Below are 19,077 nucleotides of genomic sequence, written 5' to 3' on the forward strand. Positions count from 1 at the left end.
TAACTTTCACAATTTTAAGTGGATATAAATCGAAGTGGTGCGATAGAGTAAAACACCAAGTTCAAAGGTACCTGAGAAATCTCGTATTGTCTTCTCATTCATTGTAAATTAAGTTAAAATACCTCAATTTACATGCACGTACATATATTGTTAGATTGTAAATTAAGTTGACATACCTCAATTTACATGCACGTACATATATTGTTAGATTGTAAATTAAGTTGACATACCTCAATTTACATGTCAAATTAATGTATTATATTTTTAAATTGTGAACTTAAACTACACATTCAAATGAAATATAATAACATAGTGATAAATTTAGTATATGTACAATATAGAGATCTATCACAAGTCTGATAAGAGAGAATTTCCGTATAAACTTTACATACAAACAAATTATGTGTTTACATACTAAATGTGGGAATATTATTTTGAAGTACTTTTGCATTTTGGGTTGTAAATACGGGTATCCATAATCTCTAGTATACTTAAATGTACATTCTACCACACATATATGATATTCATAAAGGTTAGGTCAATGAAATTTTCCCACACCGTCAAGATAGATCCTGAAATTGAAATCGATCAACGTAGTCCCTGAAAATAGGTGTTGCAAATCAATGTGGTCATTCCGTCACAATTTTGTCAAAAAATTATGTTATGTGCTGATGTGGCACATAAATGGATCCCAAATTAAAGTCTTTTTTTTTTATTAGAAATGGTCTATGAAAAAGTCTTTTTTTTTAAATTAGAAATGGTCTATGAAATTGACCCCCAAGATGGTCTCTGAAAATGAAAATCAATCACTGTAATCCTAGAAATAACTGTCTCAAATCAATGTGGTCATTCCATCGCAATTCTATAAATGGATCCCATAAGTTTAATTAAATTAAAAATAAATTAGAAGTATGTTTAATAATTTAATAATTAAATATAAAAGTTGTCAACCCAGAAACCAAGTCCTGCAATCACTTCTGATCTCAACCCACACTGCTCTACCTCCATCTATGGTAGCCTTCGTACTCTCTTCTCTAAAAAATATTCTCAAGACACCCATCTTTACACATTTCACCAAGGTAATTGGACATGATCGAGACCACCTTTGGTGACGGCTTGGACTGGCGACGATTTTTGTGACACCACTGTCAACATTTGGATGATCAACAGTCTCACAACCTTAATCTTGGAGATCTTGGTGCTCCCTCGGTGATCTTGGTGTTGGGGAGAACGGTGAGCTCTACCTTGAGATAATCTCATTGTGCAAAAAGGTGTTTTGACAACTTTTTTAATTGATTATTAAACCCACATCAACACATAAGAATGTTTTTATAGAATTATGACAGAATGACTATATTGATTTAACATCCATTTTTTTAAAGATTACATTGATCAATTTTTAATTTCAAAAATCATTTTGATACGTGGGTCAATTTCTAGAACATTTTGTGATAAGAACCTTATTCATAATAAGTAGTAGACCGTAGATTCTCAAGGTTAGGAATAAGCACTTATAAAGTTCAAATTTAAGACGTAGTAAGAGTAAGTCGTTTGTGAAGCCATGCAAACAATGACGTACGAAAGGATCTCTTCTTGCGTGCATGAGTCTAGATTTTTTACAAAGCGGTGACCTGCAACGTTGACATTGTGATTTGAAAGTTTCTTTCTTCAGCTTGGCATTAAAAAACTTAGTTATCGAAATTAGAGCAGCCTATGTTCTAGTTAATTTGTGTATAAATAGGCACCCCTAGTTTTTTGAGGAAACATCAGGGAATCAAGGGAGTAGCTGACCAAGTTAATTAAGCAAATTACGATCATATTCAGAAATTGATTAAACACAATGGGGAGATCTCCCTGTAGTGATGAAAGTGGTCTCAAGAAAGGACCGTGGACTCCAGAAGAGGATCAAAAGCTTGTGCAATACATTGAACAACATGGCCATGGAAGTTGGAGAGCTCTTCCAAGGCTTGCAGGTTTGCTTATAATATATAATTAGCATCTCTTAATTTGTTGATTACATAGTTAGTTTATGACGACTATCCTCGAAAGCTTAAGCTAACATTATTACTACCCATAACACGCGAATGCATCGTCTCTCACCACCATTATATTGAGATTTGAGTTCAGGATCTCTTTTATGATATTGGGTGATAAGATTTGTTGATTTTATCAAATTCAAAAGGGAATATTTTTGCTCACCACTCTATTTATCACCATTAGATGAATTAAATCTCGAGATCTGTGTAGTAGATAGATATAAATCTTAAAATTTTAAAGTCATCCAACGGTGATAAATAAATAGTGAGCATTACCACCACTTGATGGTAGTGAGAAAAAATGAACCCATTTTAAATATCATTTTCTCTTTTGTAGGTCTCAATAGATGTGGCAAGAGTTGCAGGCTAAGATGGACGAACTACTTAAGACCTGATATCAAAAGAGGCAAATTTTCTGAAGAAGAGGAGCAAACAATTCTTCATCTCCATTCTATCCTTGGAAACAAGTAATGCTTTATTCTACTTCTCTTGGTTCCATGATTAAATACATCAAAGTTTTCAACCGTTCCTTCTATATATATGCGTGTGTTTGCATAAATATTAAAACTTGTTTTTTCTTAATTACAAGATGGTCAGCAATTGCAACACACTTAGACGGCCGAACGGACAATGAAATCAAGAACTTCTGGAACACACATTTGAAGAAGAAGCTGATCCAGATGGGTTTTGATCCAATGACCCATCAGCCAAGAACTGATCTATTTTCCAGCTTATCTCAGCTTTTAGCCCTAGCTAACCTGCAGGATCTCATGCAGCAATATCAGCCCGCAGATCACATTAATCAACATGCTGCAACATTACAAGCAGATCAAGCAGTTCAGTTGTCCAAGCTTCAATACATGCAGCATTTACTTCAATCCGTACCTTATACAAGCAACACTGACAATTACAGGCAAAACAGAAGCACCGAGATGGAAATGGAAATGGATGATCAGGCTTTTAATTTGCTAAACTCACTTAATATTTCTCCCATCAAAGAAAACCCAAATTTTAATTCACCACAACTGGAAAATCCAAGCTCATTTTCTGATCACGGATATGGTCGTAATTCTTCTCAACCACTCCACCATCATCAAACCCAACTGCCTTATGACCTAGCAGACCCACAAGTCCCTTTCAGTTCTCTACCATCTTTGAATAACAGTGATCATGAAATGGGCCAGGGCTCCAACTTTAAAATGGTCAGTAGTCAAGAAAATAACCTACCCGATGAATCTCCATGGTTTAATAATCTTTTATCTCCTACTGCTCCCTCTATTCCTCCCTCTATTTCTCCAACCAGCAATGTTCCTGGAGATGCGTGCTGCAGCAGTTCTAGCTATGGAGGCAGAAGTAGTAATTCTTCATCCTACTGGCCTGAACTATTTCTTGAGGACGCCAATTATGGTTGACAATTCTTAGTTAAATATTATTTCACAGATTCTCCCTATATATAGTGACTTATTGCATGCATTTGCAAGCGTATATATGCCAAATACAAATACGTGTATGTCATGCATATCTATGTATACTTGTACATGTACAACTAGCTTGTATATTTACGCATTATATACATATATATATGGACATTATTGTTTTGGGATGAGTATTTTAAATTTACTCTCCTCCCTCTTTGTAATTGTGAATTATTTGTTCATTCGTCTGTTTAATTCTCTTTTTTATAAAAACTGTTTTGAAAAATTTATGGTTGGACCACTTTTTACAAGAACCGGACTTTTATCATACAGTATAGTGCTAATTTCTCATCTTTTAGAAGGAAATCTTTGTGTGTAGTAATTTTTTTGTTACACTTTAATAAGTTATTAATGTGTACGTGTTAAATTGTGATTTGCAAGCATGTAAAAATAACTTCTTACATGTTACGAGCCAAGCACTAGTGTAAGCTTCAATTACCACATTTATGTTAAAGTCTGGTTGCTCAAATTGTTGAGCCTTATGATTACGGTATGGTTTTCGGACATAGGGCTGTTTTATTAGTCAATTTTAAACATAAATCAATGCCCTAAGCCGCTACTTACCCCAAAATAGAGGAGTACAAATTATGTAATTCACACTTTTTTTAACTTACTAACACATCACCCATCCTATCATACGGTGTTACTGTTACTCAAGAAAACATGGCAACCCATGATCTTGGCAATGTCGCAAAATATGTTTGCAAAGTTGTGCATTTCTCACTTTCTTAAGACAATCACTAGCTGACGATGTCTAATTTATTTATTTTTTATCAACAAGAGGGATTCTAGAAACTCCTGTCCTCCTTGTCCTTCGTATTCATGTGAAGAGTGCTTGCTTCCTAGTCTTATGCAAGGTTTTATCTTCTCCCTAGTTTTCGATAGATTTGTGTCAAATTTACCTTGCATGGTTAGATATTTGACAAATCTGCTATTTTAGGCTTAAGCAATCACATGTTTGATAAATTTGATGGTTCTTTACTAAAAGCCAATCAAGAAAAAATCACACACTGACATGTGTTTTAACTTCTCACAACTGCCTTCGTTGCGTTCTGAGTCATTAGCTTGTACATGTGGAGAGAGCCTTATAGATGGCCTTGTATTAATGACCTGGGAAGGTGCCAGTGCCAGTGTGTCTAAGCACATAGCAATATCTAAGGTGACATGCGTTTTAACTTCTCACTACTGCCTTTGTGGTGTCCTAAGCCATTAGTACAAGGCCATGTGGAGACAGTCTTACACATGACCTTGTATTAATGGCTAGGGATAGTGATGGACTGGTGGTGAGCTCGTTCATTGAAATCTCCCTCCTCCATAGCAATATATCATTGGCTTTGAACACCATAATGACATCTTGTTGCATATAAGTGAAGAACATTCTTAGTAGAAGCAACCCGGTTATTTATAACTTTTTTGGTTGTTGAAGGCTATCATATATTAATTATATTTAAGTTGGTCATGGACTCATGATTGTCAAAGCAACATAGAAATGTAAGGTTGATTAGGTTTCTTCCTCCCACCATTTTTCCCAACTGAAAGAAATAAACTTCAGCACCACCACCTAACCTATCCCATGGTTGTACACCACTCCAAGTTTTTGATGTCATCGTAATCATGTTAAAGACGTTTGTTACGTCATGGCAATCATGATAAATAACATTTTTGTGTCTAAATTCTAAACAAAGCATGGAAAGGATGGCTCTTTGTTTCCTAAAATTCAATGGCGATATTCCGCTTAATTTTTGTATTTTAAAATAAAGATATAATAGTTCAAATATCTGAAGTATCCCATATTATGGAACAGCGTAGAAAATTCTATTTGTTAATAGTACACGGCACTTATTCATTGCTCTGATCAGTGTATGGTCTGTGTAAATCTACTACAGAGACCAAAACTTTAAATCAAATAATGTATCACCAATAAGAAACAAGCATGTTAATCCACACTTAATTAAAAATTCAACATCTATAACCACATCATTTGGTTTGCAAATTTAGTATAAAAAATTTGGTCTCCCTAGCATCACCCAACGTGTTTTACATCCTTCATTGTAGGAATTATTGGAACTCGATCTGGGATGCTACTCACCTAGAAAAGGAAAAGAGAATAATAAGCAATGCACGAACGTAATCACTCTTGACAAAGTAGTTTTAAGTATTTACTTCTACACTTGAGGTTCTAATCCCGACCCCTTCTCCCCAGTATACCTTCACCTTGTATTTATTCTGGAAACCTTGATGGCCACAGGCCCTTGAGAGTTCAAACATGATTGACCGAAAGATAAGAGAAGACACAAAAACATAAATCTTGCTAGTTACATTACCTTAGAGCCATATGCTTATCTTAAGCATTCCTTTCTAATTATATTGGACCAAAGGTCCATCTCAACCGTTCAGATCTGCATATAGAACGATGAACGACCCACAACCATTAACAAATTATTAAGTGATTTAGCCAAACCCTCCCTACAAACTAGGGTAATTAGTACTTAGTAATCACCACCAGTGCCTACTCACTCACCACCAACCCTCCTAATGACCTAGAGCTAACTTAGTCAGTCTATCCTTTGGTCCTCTATCTAGCAAATGCTACATGTTTTATTCAGTACTCAATAGATGCCTAATTACTGAAAGAAAAGACCTATGATTGCCATTGACCATAACTATCTGAAGTTTTAGTAATCCGAAAGAGAAACTACTTGCGAGTTAATACGAAGTTTGACAAGCAGTTCTGATTACCATAAATGATATATCATTCACCATTGACATGAGATACTAAAATCAAAGCAAAATACAACCTCTACTTATAAGGTCGTACCCCCACCATCTGATAAAAGAGATGCAGCAGCCGCAGCAGCAGTAGGAACAACCCCAGTTGAAATACCCGGTTTTGACAAATGCAGGAGCCTGAGAAATCAATTCCAGGTGTATGAGTCAAGTAAACAAATTTTCATCATGTGCATCATAAACCTTAAAATCAGTTTGCCTAATCATGGTTAAGGACCAACAATTATCAGGTTTATGCAAATAATATGCACTCTCATGTAGTCTCATCTCTTATAATATGATCAACCAATGTGCAAGAAATGGTCAATTTGGATCGCTTGGGCAGTTATGACTGCGATCAACCCAACCAATCAGCTCTTATTTATGAATAAGAGAAGGTAGAGGTTGTCCAGCCAATAAATAAACCAGACACAAACGGACCATTCTATTTGGTTTTCAAGAGGAGACAGTTGGGACACCTAGCCATGAGATATACAAGGAAAAAACTTATGCCGTAGCTGGAGAAGAGAGAGGGGGGGGGAGTGCAAGATATTCACAAAAAGATGATACTACGGCAACAACATCAGTACAGTTTTCAGATGTAGCAGGAGCTGTTACTTCAACATCAGTATAGTTTCCAGTTGTAGCATCTTATTAACTGATGACACGGTCACACTGATCTGCGTGCCCTTCTGGAAATGGAAATGGAAGGAAAATCTCACCCTTAGCAGCTCATGGTCCAACTTGTATCCGAGTGCATAAAAAAAGCGAAGCACATTCTTTCTTGTTTTGCAACCACAGATCTTACTAGCACTGAAAGTTGCTCAGCACCTGCACCTCTCATTGCACCCCCTATCTGCCTTATACTACTGCAGAATCTAGAATTGGGCAAAAATGCAAAAGTATGAAGGTAAAACACAAACTCATACATGTCATGAAGGTAAAACACAAACTCATACATGTCAATGAATATGATCGAACCTCTGATGCTACAGCCCCTATAGAAAGGAAGATCATAACTAGTGACGTCCTACAAAATAAACTCTTTATGTGCTATTCGTCGGATATCTACTGAACCAGACCATACTAACAAAAAATAATGAAAATTTAACATGATCGTGTGAGAAGTCGTAGTCAATAAATGAAAGATACCGTATACGATTGTTGTCAGTCCTAAAGACTATAAAGAAATAATAAACTCTAGAAAATTTCATCTAACAGTCCCATGCATCTCACATTGGAAAAGTAACAGATAAAAAAGACAACAGACATCTGGGAAAAATTTGTTAATAATGCCCACCACTGAGTCTGACACCAGGGGAGGCTTTCTACATATCTTAAAATGAGCTCACGAAAGGCAAATGAGTTGTAATGAACGTGGCTTAATTGTGTAGTAAATGTGTTTAGATATGGTATCCTAACCACTCGGATCGAAATTAAAAGAGGAAAGAAATTGATTACCAAGGTTTGGGCCACTTTTAAGGCATATCTCGTGGACCCTCAATTTTTTCTTGCTAACACCACAAGGGCCCTGAAAAGGGCCTCAACATGCTGCAAAATGCAAACCATATTTTAGATGCAGCTCCAAACACTTCCCACAGAAAAAGGGAAAAGGGATTCTTCTCGTTATTTAAATTACAACTATAAAACAAAATATATCCCATAAACACGAATAATTTGTGCATGCAAGGGGGAAAAAAACTACTAAATCAAATGAACAAAACACAAATTCTTTTTGGGATAACTACATTTTACACGTCTGTATATATTGCGAATTTTAAAATGGGCCAACAAGGTTTTAATTTTCTCACATTGCAGTATAAGGTTTTGAAATTGTATCACTTTAAGCTTGTTGTCCATTTGTCTGTCTCACCCGTCATTAGATTGATAACTTGGCAAATGTGGAACCCGCTTCTAGGCTGTGCAAAAGCCACACTTGGACCATTGCGACCAAATTGTACAAACTGTTTGTCATTTTGGGAGAACTCGAAGCTCCATAATGATTATTTTTAGTCCATGTAGTGCAAATGTTGCTTCCACGTCAACCCATAAACAAAATATATCGTTGTTACCAAGTCATCAATTTAACTCAGGAATAGAATGTCAAACAACCATAAGGCACAAATTACTATGATTCTAACAACCATAAGGCACAAATTACTATGATTCTAACACATTGACCTCAAATGAAGCATTTGGTAACCTTGGCTAGTATATATCCACCAAAAAGTGACCACCAAGCAAAAGATTCAATTTTTTTTCTCATCTAAGAGCAAATTTGCAAATGCAGAAATTGTATACCAAAATATAGTCCAATTCAACCCCCAAAAGTAAGTAAAAAACTCACCTGTGTTTCTATACTTCCTTGGACCATGCACTCAATGAATTTGGTACACTTGATCTCACACTTGCAGAAGTTCCTATGAATTCCTGAAAGCCAAAACGAAGAGAAAAACGAAAACCCAATAAACTGCAAAGTAAAATAAGTAGAAATAAAGGGACAAAATGTGAGAAATCAAAACAGAAATTTCTGAGAGAGTAAATTAAAGTATGAGAAAATACTAACCAGGTTTGCTGCACCTATATTGCGGAAGCAGCAAGGTGAAAATATGGAGAGAGAGAGAGAGAGAGAAGAGGGGGTTCGGGGTGTTAGAATTCAAAAGCTTGGAGAAATCGAGTGAATAGCTATGGTTTCAAAGCGCATTTGATTGTGGCCATGGACACTGAAAAAAGTGGAAAGTGTGAGTGAACAAAATAAGACGTCTTTGCTTAGTTTAACATTTTTTGGGCCCTTGAATCCTACCTCGAATGGCCGTTTTTGTTTTGGGCCTAAACGGGGTGAGGATTTGAACTTGGCCGTAAATGGAGAAGCACACTGTTATAGAGGAGATGTCAAACGTCAAATATTAAAATTTAAATTTGATGATTTATGTGACAATTTGATATATGGTAAAGTTTTGAACTACACTTGATATGTCAAAATAAGTAATTAATAACGGTTTTTGTTGGATCAAGTCTTTGTTGTTCATTTTAGATGATTTTGATGACGTAGACATAATAATTTAGTATCGAACTTGTCATATATGAGAGTTAAAACCTAAGAGCTCCAACTTAAAAATGAAAAAAATTACCATTATACGGTTGTGCTCAATGATGACAACAATGAGTTTAAGTCTAGACAAAACATTGAGGTGTTGTGTTTTTTTTTTCTTGGCTATTCATGACTAAGCACTCTAAAATAGTCAACCTGCAATTCTACCTCATGAAAAATCTAGGAGAAAAAAAAACACTATGAAAGAATGTAGAACGACTTTTTAACAGGTTCAAACTCAATATATTTAGGGTAATGCTAGGGAGACTAAATTATATGGAAGTTGACGATTGATTTATTACTTAAGTATTGATAAACGTGCTTATTTCCTAATGGCGATACACTATTTAGTTTATAAATTTAGTCTACAAATTTGGTCTCCTTAGCATTATCTACACCATAAAAATGGTATTACTAATTATCTTTAAACTTCCACTAAATTCTGGTTAAATTGTTTTATCTAGGAGGGAGATTCGAATTGAGATATCTTTCAACAAAGTGAACAAAAATATGAATAACATTTTGCTCCTGAAATGACTAGGAGGTGTTCCTACTTATACCACTTCGTAATCAATTCATAAGACGTTGTGTTAATGATTGAAACAATCCATATTATAAATCATTATGTAAAGATCATCTTTACAAAAATCAATAATGTATGAGATCGATTGGTCAGTGTAAAAACATATGGTCATAATTGGTAAAAGTATTACGAGCTTTCTATATATTTGCTACAATTGATTGCTAAACAATTTTTGTTTTAGTTGATTTACAATATCAACACTTATGATCATAAGTACGAATCAACATTGCCGATCATAAAACAAAGTCCTATAAATCGGTTACTAAGCATTTTTTGAAGATGAATTCTTCTCATCCTTAAATTAACCAAGCGGTGTTCCAAAAATATTCCTAGAACACTGGTCAATGGGTTTAAATGTTAAGCACCAATACTTGCAACACAAAAACGATGTACTAAATTCTAGGCCACAAATATAGAATAAGACTTGAATGGGGAAAAAATTTGGAAAAGAAAGGAATAAGACTTTTTGATTAGCCAGCAAAAACTGTTGGGTTGGATGTAGACATTTCTACCTTGTAATTGTATATAGCTCGTATATGTTCAGTCGTTAGGGCACCTACCCTTCCAACCCAAAAGAATTTGCAGGTTCCGAGAGGGGAAGGAATGAGGATCCTCTCCGGATCATTTTTGTGAGAATCTTGGCTATCTTCGAATCATATCTGTTTATCATATATCGTACGATTAAAAACTATTTTAAATACTTTTATTTAAAATTAAATATGAATAGTATTTGACGAATCTTGACTGCATAATGTACAATGAATGAACATGATTTAAGGATTTCCGAAATCCTCACAAACAGTGATGAAGCTACGTGAGGGTTAGGAGTGGTCGTCGTCCCTCCCCTCGCCTGAAAACACACATAGGAGCGCTGGTTCAGCCCCTTCGCTCTCATCGAAAATGAGAATTCTCGTTCCGATGATCTGGTTTTTGCAGCAGAGTTGGGTTTTTTTAATTTATTTATTTATTTTTTACATATTTTGAAACCCCAATAACACCCTTCATCCATCACCTTGCCGCACTCAAATCTCACCCCAAAATAAGAAACCAGACGTGTACCTCCAGGAATGACACCCAAACAACCCAGATCATCCACACACCCATCCATGCCACCCCAACGACTTTCACTTTTGGAATTTCACTGCGGAATCCGATCATCTATGCTTCTACTCGATGTAGTGGACCAGGATCGAGACTGCTTTCGTCAACAACTCCGCTCGTCGCTGGACCAGGACTTGCTGAGCTATGTGATGGTGGCTATAGGGATAAAGGAGCTGGGATAAAAAAGGCTTGGGATGAAAGGGGAGAAGTGGCTTTGGAAATAACGATCTTATAAAAAGTTTTGGAAATAATGATAAAAAGTTTTGGAAATAATGATCTCATAAAAAGCTTTGTTTATGGATATATTTAATTAGATAAACTTAATTTTCAATAATTATAATAATAAAAATAATTTATTTAAATAAGGACAATTTAGTAATCAAGTTGGTTTTAATTCTGATTATAGTGAACTAGTATACAATATATTTGGAACTAATATAATTTGTATTCCGATTCCAATTAGTTAGTAAATAACTTTAACGGGAATCTAATTATGTTTCATTCTCAATCCATTTCCTCCTTAATATGATTCTTCCTCAATTCAGTTCCCTCAATTTGATTACGGATTAATAAACGTGGCTCTAAAGTGTTTGGTTACTAGAATAGTAGATCTGTTGTTGTTTGGTTAGAGAGTTAAGAATGATAGCTGTCGTAATTTTATTGGGCCTCAAAGTCTAGTGAGTAAAATTGGTACTAAATGGTGAGTACTCAAGTATTGTCTTTTTTCTTCTTCTTTTAAGACTCTTACTACTATATTTATCTTAAACTCTTATATTATCTATAAAATATTGTATTACTTTTTAAAAAATAATGTAAATATTATTTAATGCTTATTTTACGATAAAAAAAATTCATTTAATTCCATCTAGGCTCTTGCCTAGATCTCACCTAGGTGCCTAGACACTAGGCTCTAGTCCACTACTTGACTAGCGCCTTTTTTTATAATCGAATTCTAGTCAATTTAAGCTTATTACATTGACTTTAATATTACCGCTTACAATTGTTTTGGTGGAAAGACTATTTTCTGGTATGAATATTGACTCAAAACTTTACACTATCCAATATAAAAGTAACCGTTTCGATTGAACCTTGCACTCTTTTTAATTTTACCCCTCCCATTAATAAATTCTGGTTTCGCCACTGCTCACAAAGAGGATCCTCATTCCCAAGAGAGGAGATGTGGTCCAGACGCAAGGGAGACAATGAGTGTGATGACCTTTTACCAAAAATTGTGATTGGAAATATCAAATCAGAAGGCATTTGTGTTTGAGGATATTATTCAAAGTTTAAATAGGCAGTGTTATTTTATATATTTCTTTTTATTTCTCATATTTTTGTTAATTAATTTTTTTCAATTTATTTGATTGGACACCTAAAAATTAAGAAGATCGTGTAACAAATAAAAATGAATGTGTGAATAACATCACTCTTCAAATATTATAAATAAAATCTTCATATAATTCTTAGACACACAATAATCAAATATCCCACATCATTGCATACGTACGGAGAAGGAAAACGTTATTATTGACCTCAAACCTGACGAAGATATTTGAGAGCGATTATGGATTTCGTTAAATCGGTATTTGCCTAATTACTTCTTAAGCTATATTTTCTTTAAATTGATACAAGGGGTGTGCTATCCACACATCCCAAATTACTTCTCACACACCCTTATTAATTTATATACGTTGATCTTCTTCAATTCATCCGATCCGACGGCCGAAAATTAGAAGGGTGTGTGAGAAGTAAAATGGGGTGTGCGGATATCACACCCCTTGATACAAACACAAGACTTTTGTGTAGATGAGACTAAAAGTGAATACTCTTAACCAGAACGGCTATATATTCTCTTGCTCGAGTGTAGGTTCACTTTATCTATGTAACTGAGCTCGTTTGTGATTGTTTCTCTATGAAGCAGTTTTGCACAAATGTTTTGCTAGAAGTGTTTGAAATTTTTATTCGTAATTCAAGTGCTTCTGGAAAAAACATATGACATGTGATCCTCCGGCAAATGCTTATATGATTCAAAATGATTTTGTCAAATGCAGATTAGAAGTGCTTTTAGTTATTCACTCTCATACGCAATTCCAAACAACTCACAAAACCTTGAAAATCAACCATTTTTAATTTGACCTACATTTCAACCAAACCAATCTAAACCGTTTTTCTTTCCCTTTCCTTTATTTTCCTTCGTCCAAATTCATTGTGTAAGGGTAGAATTCACCAGCCAGGATGCACCGTTGATACTTGGAAGCTTGGTTGGTAGAGGTTTGAGATCAAGGGACCTTGAAAACATGACTATCATGTCATTAATCTGTACAAACAAAAACCAGAACTGACCACTACCACATGACATGTGCACCAAGTTTGGCACAAAACTGACCTTGTCCAACTTTTGTGTTCCTCTTTCGTCTTTCCACACGGATTGAGTGTATTGGATGCAGATTGATGTGTACTTAATTAAGCAGCACTGCCTCCTCCTTGGTTCAGGTATCTGGCTTTCAATTATTGATCACTCAACTTTTTATTTTTTGTCTATAATTTCTTAGATAATTACTGCTTTAATTAGCAATCTGTCCCCTAATCAAATTGTGATGATTGGTATTAGGCACTCAATTAGGACTTGTGTTCAAGTTTCTGCCTCATGATTCGTAGTTTAGGGTTTTTATGGGTTTTTAATTTTTTGAAAGGTAATTATCTCGGTTTCATATACAAATTGATATAGAATCTTGACCTTCATTTTTTAAGTTCAGTTTCTTAAATTACTAAGAGATGCAAGCATTTGTGAAGTTATGAGAGGGTGCCAAGAATTAGTTCACGAATAAATATTTTTGGCTACGTACAGAAACGATATATATACAAGCTAGGGATATATAGTTTGGAAAACCAAGGTTTGTTGATACGCCATTCAAGTAGTTCAGTATTAAGACCAAATACTCGTGCTTGCAGCATGGTTTTGGAGTTCCCCATATGCTAGATTGCTAGATTCATTAGAAAAAAAAATGTTGGTTTCTGTTGATGCACAAAACCGGTGGGGTCTTGGAACAATGTAAATCCGATCGTAAATCTACAAGAAAGTAAATAACACAAGATGTATCGTAGTTCACCCTAATGTTTGGGCTACGTCCACACTGATATTGTATTTATCTGTTTGTAAGAGGATTGGGAGGGTGAAAGCCTCTGTATGTGAGGATCAGAGCTTTGTAATGTGAGAGTGAGGCTTCTCTGAGGGTGAGAGAGCTTTGCTCTGAATCTTAGAGCCTTTCGATTATGAGGGTGAGGAGGCCTTTTTATAGACTAAGGGCTCCTTCCCCTTTTTACATATTTGCCTCTTCATTTATTACATAATTACAATTGAGTCCCCCGAGTATTTATTCGAGGTCTAAATACGGAGACCTTAAGTATGGTATAAACAGTAGTCCCCCAAGTCTTCAGTCAAGAGAGTCTTTTGGCTGGAGACTTGAAATTCAGTCTATGTGTGGGCCGAAGTAACTAGATATCGTCTAGAACTGATACTCGATATGAGACGGTGCCCAATCTGAAATGATGCTTAACCAAAAGTAGCACATGTTGCGAGGCTACTCTGCTTGTGGCTTATGTTGCCTTGGTTGGTTCGGCTTGTGGCGTTGAAGGTGAGGGAGTCCCTTTTATAGAATAAGGGCTCGCTCTTCAATACATAAATGATGGACTAGAGTTGATGCTCGCGGCGATGCGGTTGCTCAGCAGGCGGCGATACTTTCTAATGATGGAGAGGGAGTCCTTTTTATAAAATAAGGGATCGCTTTTCAATACATAAGTGATGGGTTAGAAGTGATGTTCGCGGCGAGGCGGTTGCTCAGTTGGCGATGATGCTCTCTAATGTAGGTGAGGGAGTCCCTTTTATAAAATAAGGGTTCGCTCCTTAGTACATGAATAATGGATGCTCTCTAATGAAAATGAGGGAGTCCCTTTTATAAAATAAGGGTTTGCTCCTCAGTACATGAATAATGGGTGCTCTCTAATGAAAGTGAGGGAGTCCCTTTTATAGAATAAGGGCTCGCTCCTCAATACATAAATAATGGGTTAGAGTCCCCAAGTATTTTTCATGAGGCCCAGTTGAGGCCCAATATATGGTACATAATGTAGTCCCTCAAGTCTTCAGTCAATAGGGTCTGTTAGCTGGAGACTTCAAATTGAATCCATGTATGGGCCGAAGTAGCGATTGTTCGGAGGTGGTATTTGTATACCCTGCAATGAAGCTTTGTAGGTGAAGCTTTGCAAGTAAAACTTTGAAGTTGGAGCTTTTGTAAATGAAGCTTTTGAAGCTGGAGCTTTGTAAATGAAGCTTTCGAAGCTAGAGCTCTCGAAGCTGAAGCTCTGTAAATGAAGTTTTCGAAGCTGATTGACATGAGTGATGCTCATGAATGTTTATGTTGATTGACATGAGTGATGCTCATGGATGTTAGCATGAGTGATGCTCATGAATGTTGACATGAGTGATGCTCATGAATATTGACATGAATAATGATCATGAATGTTTATGTATGATTGACATGAGTGATGTTCATGAATGTTTATGCATGATTGACATGAGTGATGCTCATGTATAATTTTGGAGTACTGGACGTACTTTTGATCACCTAGTTGGTGATAATAGCGGCAGGCTGCAGAATAATTTTAGAGTACTGGACGTACTTTTGATCACCTGGTTGGTGATAATAGCGGCAGACTGCCGAATAATTGTTTGATTGATGAAGTTAGGAAGACGGGTGCCTTTGGTTGGTGATAATAGCAGCAGGTTGCCGAATAATTTTTTGTAGTATTTGATGTACTTTTGATCATCTGGTTGGTGATAATAGCGGCAGGTTGCCGAATAACTTTTTGTAGTACTGGACGTACTTTTCATCACCTGGTTTGTGATAATAGAGGGCATGGCTCTTTTGGGCATATGGGTCTTCGCCCTCCACACAACATTCCAGCCCATTATTTTAGGCTTGCCGTTTTTATTTTTTATTTTTATTTTTTATGATTACCTTCTGATGGAGTTATACAGATGTCTCCGAAAAATAAGAAAAATAAATCACATCATTCAAAAATAAAGGTTTCGACAGTTGCAGATCGTTGGTGCGTATTGCACCTACTGCGTACTGGGTTGTTGCAAATCTTTTTCCATGTGCATATTTCAGTGGCTTCTTCAGAAAAGTGGGAACATGCATGATGAAAGTTTTCTTTTTCAAATGTTGATGGCATTTTCTGCTCTGTCATCGTGCCAAGTTGGCTCCCTTAATCAACAAAGAGCTTGGGCTGCTGTGCATTAATTGCTCATTTTCCTATCACTTTTTCACAAAAGTGGGAACATGCATGATGAAAATTGGTGGGCATATTCTTTAGTGGTCGACAAAAGCAAAAATAGCTTCAAGTGGTTTTGAACGGCAGCAGAAACACCACGACTCGCCGACGGATGCTTTCGCTACTGGAAGGCAAAAAGCTCGCAGCGAGGGAGCTCGTCGCCTACTCTTGCATTTCTATCAACTTTTGTGCCTGACACATACGATACAAAAACCGTAGCATCTAGCTTTTGAGCTGTACTTTAGAGATCATATTCTTTGCCAGATGGATCGACAAAACTGCCCAACTCTCCATCAGGACCAAGTTTGAGCGAAACTTCTTGGCTAAAATATGGATTTTGATCTTTCGGCCAAGAAATGAGCCAAAGCTCTGTGAAGTCATTCATATTGATATCCAAAAGTGGTTCTTTAGCACATTCGGAAAACTTCGGTAGAGGTTTGTAGCCCTCAGCCACACCAACTTTACCCGAGTTTTTTGCCTCAATCTATCTCCCAACTCAGTTCACAAACTCATACAGCACTTGTTATAGGTTCGAGTTCTGGATGAGTGGCGAGGAGATGTCGGCGAGGTGTGAGAGTGAGACGGTAAACAGCAGTGAGTTCCTCTTCGGCGAACTCTGGATGATTCAATTCTTCAAAGGCAGTGACCAAAAGCAAGCCAGATGAAAGTTGCTTCAGAAACACAACTCTCTTCCCTTTGAACCTCCCAGCAAGAATAATTAACACAGTTCCAGGAGTAATGCTAGCCCTGAGTTTTGTGGACTTGGGGCTTGTGCTTGTTGACGAGAGGCTTCTTGACATCATCGGCGGGGTAAAACTTGGGCGGCTTGACAGCCGGAGCGTCGGCGGCATGCTTCTTTTCGTGGTAGGGGAAAGCACCGCCGTTCTTGGCCTTTATAGCCCAAATCCCTCGTTTGTGGTACATCTTGAACCTCGAGTATTTCCCAATCCTTCTGATCAGATATGGGTTTCTAGTCACCTTTGGAGTCCTTTGCTTCGGCGCCATCGCTAACACGTAGAGGTGAATGTACGCTCTCTCTCTCTTCTATCACTCGCTCGCCGTCTTTGATAGACGCAGCTAAAAAACACCCTAGGGAAGAAGGTTGGGGTTGATCTGGACCATTGGTTCGGAATCAGTTGTCACAGAGATGTTTATATAGGAGTGGCTTCACGGGTCAGTTGTCATAGAGAGAGAGAGTTAAAAGAGATCAGAAGCAAAAGAGAGGTAGAGAGAGTTTTGGTTGTCTCTTGGGTTTTTGCAGATCCACGATGGAGGTGAAAAAATGAAAGAGAATCGACACAACTTTTCGTATTGTTTCCCATAGACGGCGTCAAATGTTGATGCATAAAATCGGATGGGTCTTGGAACAGCGTAAATCCAACCGTGAATCTGCAAGAAAGTAAATAATACAAGATGTATCGTGGTTCACCCCAATGTTTGGACTACGTCCACACTAATATTGTATTTATCTGTTTGTAAGAGGATTGGGAGGGTGAGAGCCTCTGTATGTAAGGATCAGAGCTTTGTAATGTGAGAGTGAGGCTTCTCTGAGGGAGAGAGAGAGAGAGAGCTTTGCTTTGAATCTCAGAGCCTTTCGATTGTGAGGGTAAGGAGGCCCTTTTATAGACTAAGGGCTCATCCCCCTTTTTACATATTTATCTCTTCATTTATTACATAATTACATTTGAGTTCTCCGAGTATTTATACAAGGTCTAAATACGAAGACCTTAAGTATGATATAAACAGTTTCTATAAACTAGATGGGATTATTGGAAATTGGAATGAATATACATGGAGAGAAACTCAATGCAGTGAACCTATCGTCTTCATGTCTTGCGTGATTGTTTGACAATCACATAAGAAAGAGATATAATGACCTATGCATGTACTGATGACAATACTAGTAGGATTAGACTTTCATGTTAACAGACCGAGGATTTTCTCTGCTTCTAAGGCCATCTCCAACCGATGGCTGGCCAGAGGGATCGTTTTAGCCCTCTGGCCCTCCAAGATTCTCCAAGATATTAATATTTTAGTGAATAGTACAGGGCCATATTTGCCTCCGTCTCCAACTGAGGGCCAGAGGGCTCGTTTTAGCCCTTTCACAAAAAACCGTCTCCAACCGAGGGCCAAGCATAATTTATTATTTAAAAACTGCAACTTAAATGTTGTTTCATATTGTTTAATGTTGTTTCATGTTACTTAATTTAATTTAATGTTGTATAATGGCTTAGGAAGTCAAAGGAAAAAAAAATAGAGTTTAAAAAAATTATGAAACAAATTTTGTGAAATAGAAGTTATAGAAAAAAATGGAATTTAAAAAAAATATGAAACAAATTTTGTGAAATAAAAGTTATAGGAAAAAAATGGAATTTAAAAAAAAATATGAAACAAATTTTGTGAAATAGAAGTTATAGGGAAAAAAAATGGAATTTAAAAAAATATGAAACAAATTTTGTGAAATAGAAGTTATAGGAAAAAAATGGAATTTAAAAAAAATATGAAACAAATTTTGTAAAATAGAAGTTATAGGAAAATATAGACGTTATATGAAATTTTTTGTAAATAAAAAAAATAATAATAATGTAAAAAAAAAAATCAAATCAAATGCAACGGCTAGTAGCCGTTTCATTTGAATTTTTTCTTAATAAATCCTGTCGGTTATAACCGACAGGAATAACAAAACATTAAAAA

General features: G+C 36.2%; 2 protein-coding genes and 1 long non-coding RNA gene across 4 annotated transcripts; 1 reads left to right on the plus strand and 2 right to left on the minus strand.

Moving 5' to 3' along the window:
* The first annotated feature begins 1,750 nt into the window (after window positions 1–1,750).
* On the plus strand, window positions 1,751–3,741 carry LOC103446584 (transcription factor MYB93-like). Its single transcript, XM_008385715.4, has 3 exons — window positions 1,751–1,973; window positions 2,374–2,503; window positions 2,626–3,741. The coding sequence occupies exons 1-3, from the start codon at window positions 1,841–1,843 to the stop codon at window positions 3,446–3,448; spliced, it is 1,086 nt and encodes a 361-aa protein (XP_008383937.1). The 5' UTR covers window positions 1,751–1,840; the 3' UTR covers window positions 3,449–3,741.
* A 1,583-nt stretch (window positions 3,742–5,324) lies between these two features.
* Window positions 5,325–9,024, minus strand: LOC103446585 (uncharacterized). Of its 2 annotated transcripts, XR_530895.3 has the most exons (6): window positions 8,844–9,020; window positions 8,625–8,707; window positions 7,739–7,828; window positions 7,000–7,155; window positions 6,310–6,418; window positions 5,325–5,600 (listed from the first exon to the last, which is right to left on the minus strand). It is a non-coding gene; the product is annotated as an uncharacterized lncRNA (long non-coding RNA). The 2 variants fall into 2 exon arrangements; XR_011583990.1 differs by lacking the exon at window positions 5,325–5,600 and having other exon boundaries at window positions 6,229–6,418; window positions 8,844–9,024.
* Window positions 9,025–16,892: 7,868 nt separating this feature from the next.
* On the minus strand, window positions 16,893–17,388 carry LOC139198105 (large ribosomal subunit protein eL6-like). Its single transcript, XM_070826367.1, has 2 exons — window positions 17,130–17,388; window positions 16,893–17,077 (listed from the first exon to the last, which is right to left on the minus strand). The coding sequence occupies exons 1-2, from the start codon at window positions 17,386–17,388 to the stop codon at window positions 16,893–16,895; spliced, it is 444 nt and encodes a 147-aa protein (XP_070682468.1).
* Window positions 17,389–19,077: the final 1,689 nt, after the last annotated feature.

Source organism: Malus domestica, chromosome 08 (assembly GCF_042453785.1).
Source record: "Malus domestica chromosome 08, GDT2T_hap1".
Lineage (NCBI taxonomy): Eukaryota > Viridiplantae > Streptophyta > Magnoliopsida > Rosales > Rosaceae > Malus > Malus domestica.

Excerpts from the sequence above, each read along its gene's own strand:
- LOC139198105 (XM_070826367.1), bottom strand. The coding sequence starts at position 17,388 with ATGGCGCCGAAGCAAAGGACTCCAAAGGTGACTAGAAACCCATATCTG. Across the intron at positions 17,078-17,129 it reads CCAAGTCCACAAAACTCAGG|GGAAGAGAGTTGTGTTTCTG; the intron begins GCTAGCATTACT and ends GGAGGTTCAAAG.
- LOC103446584 (XM_008385715.4), top strand. The coding sequence starts at position 1,841 with ATGGGGAGATCTCCCTGTAGTGATGAAAGTGGTCTCAAGAAAGGACCG. Across the intron at positions 1,974-2,373 it reads AGCTCTTCCAAGGCTTGCAG|GTCTCAATAGATGTGGCAAG; the intron begins GTTTGCTTATAA and ends TCTCTTTTGTAG. Across the intron at positions 2,504-2,625 it reads CATTCTATCCTTGGAAACAA|ATGGTCAGCAATTGCAACAC; the intron begins GTAATGCTTTAT and ends CTTAATTACAAG.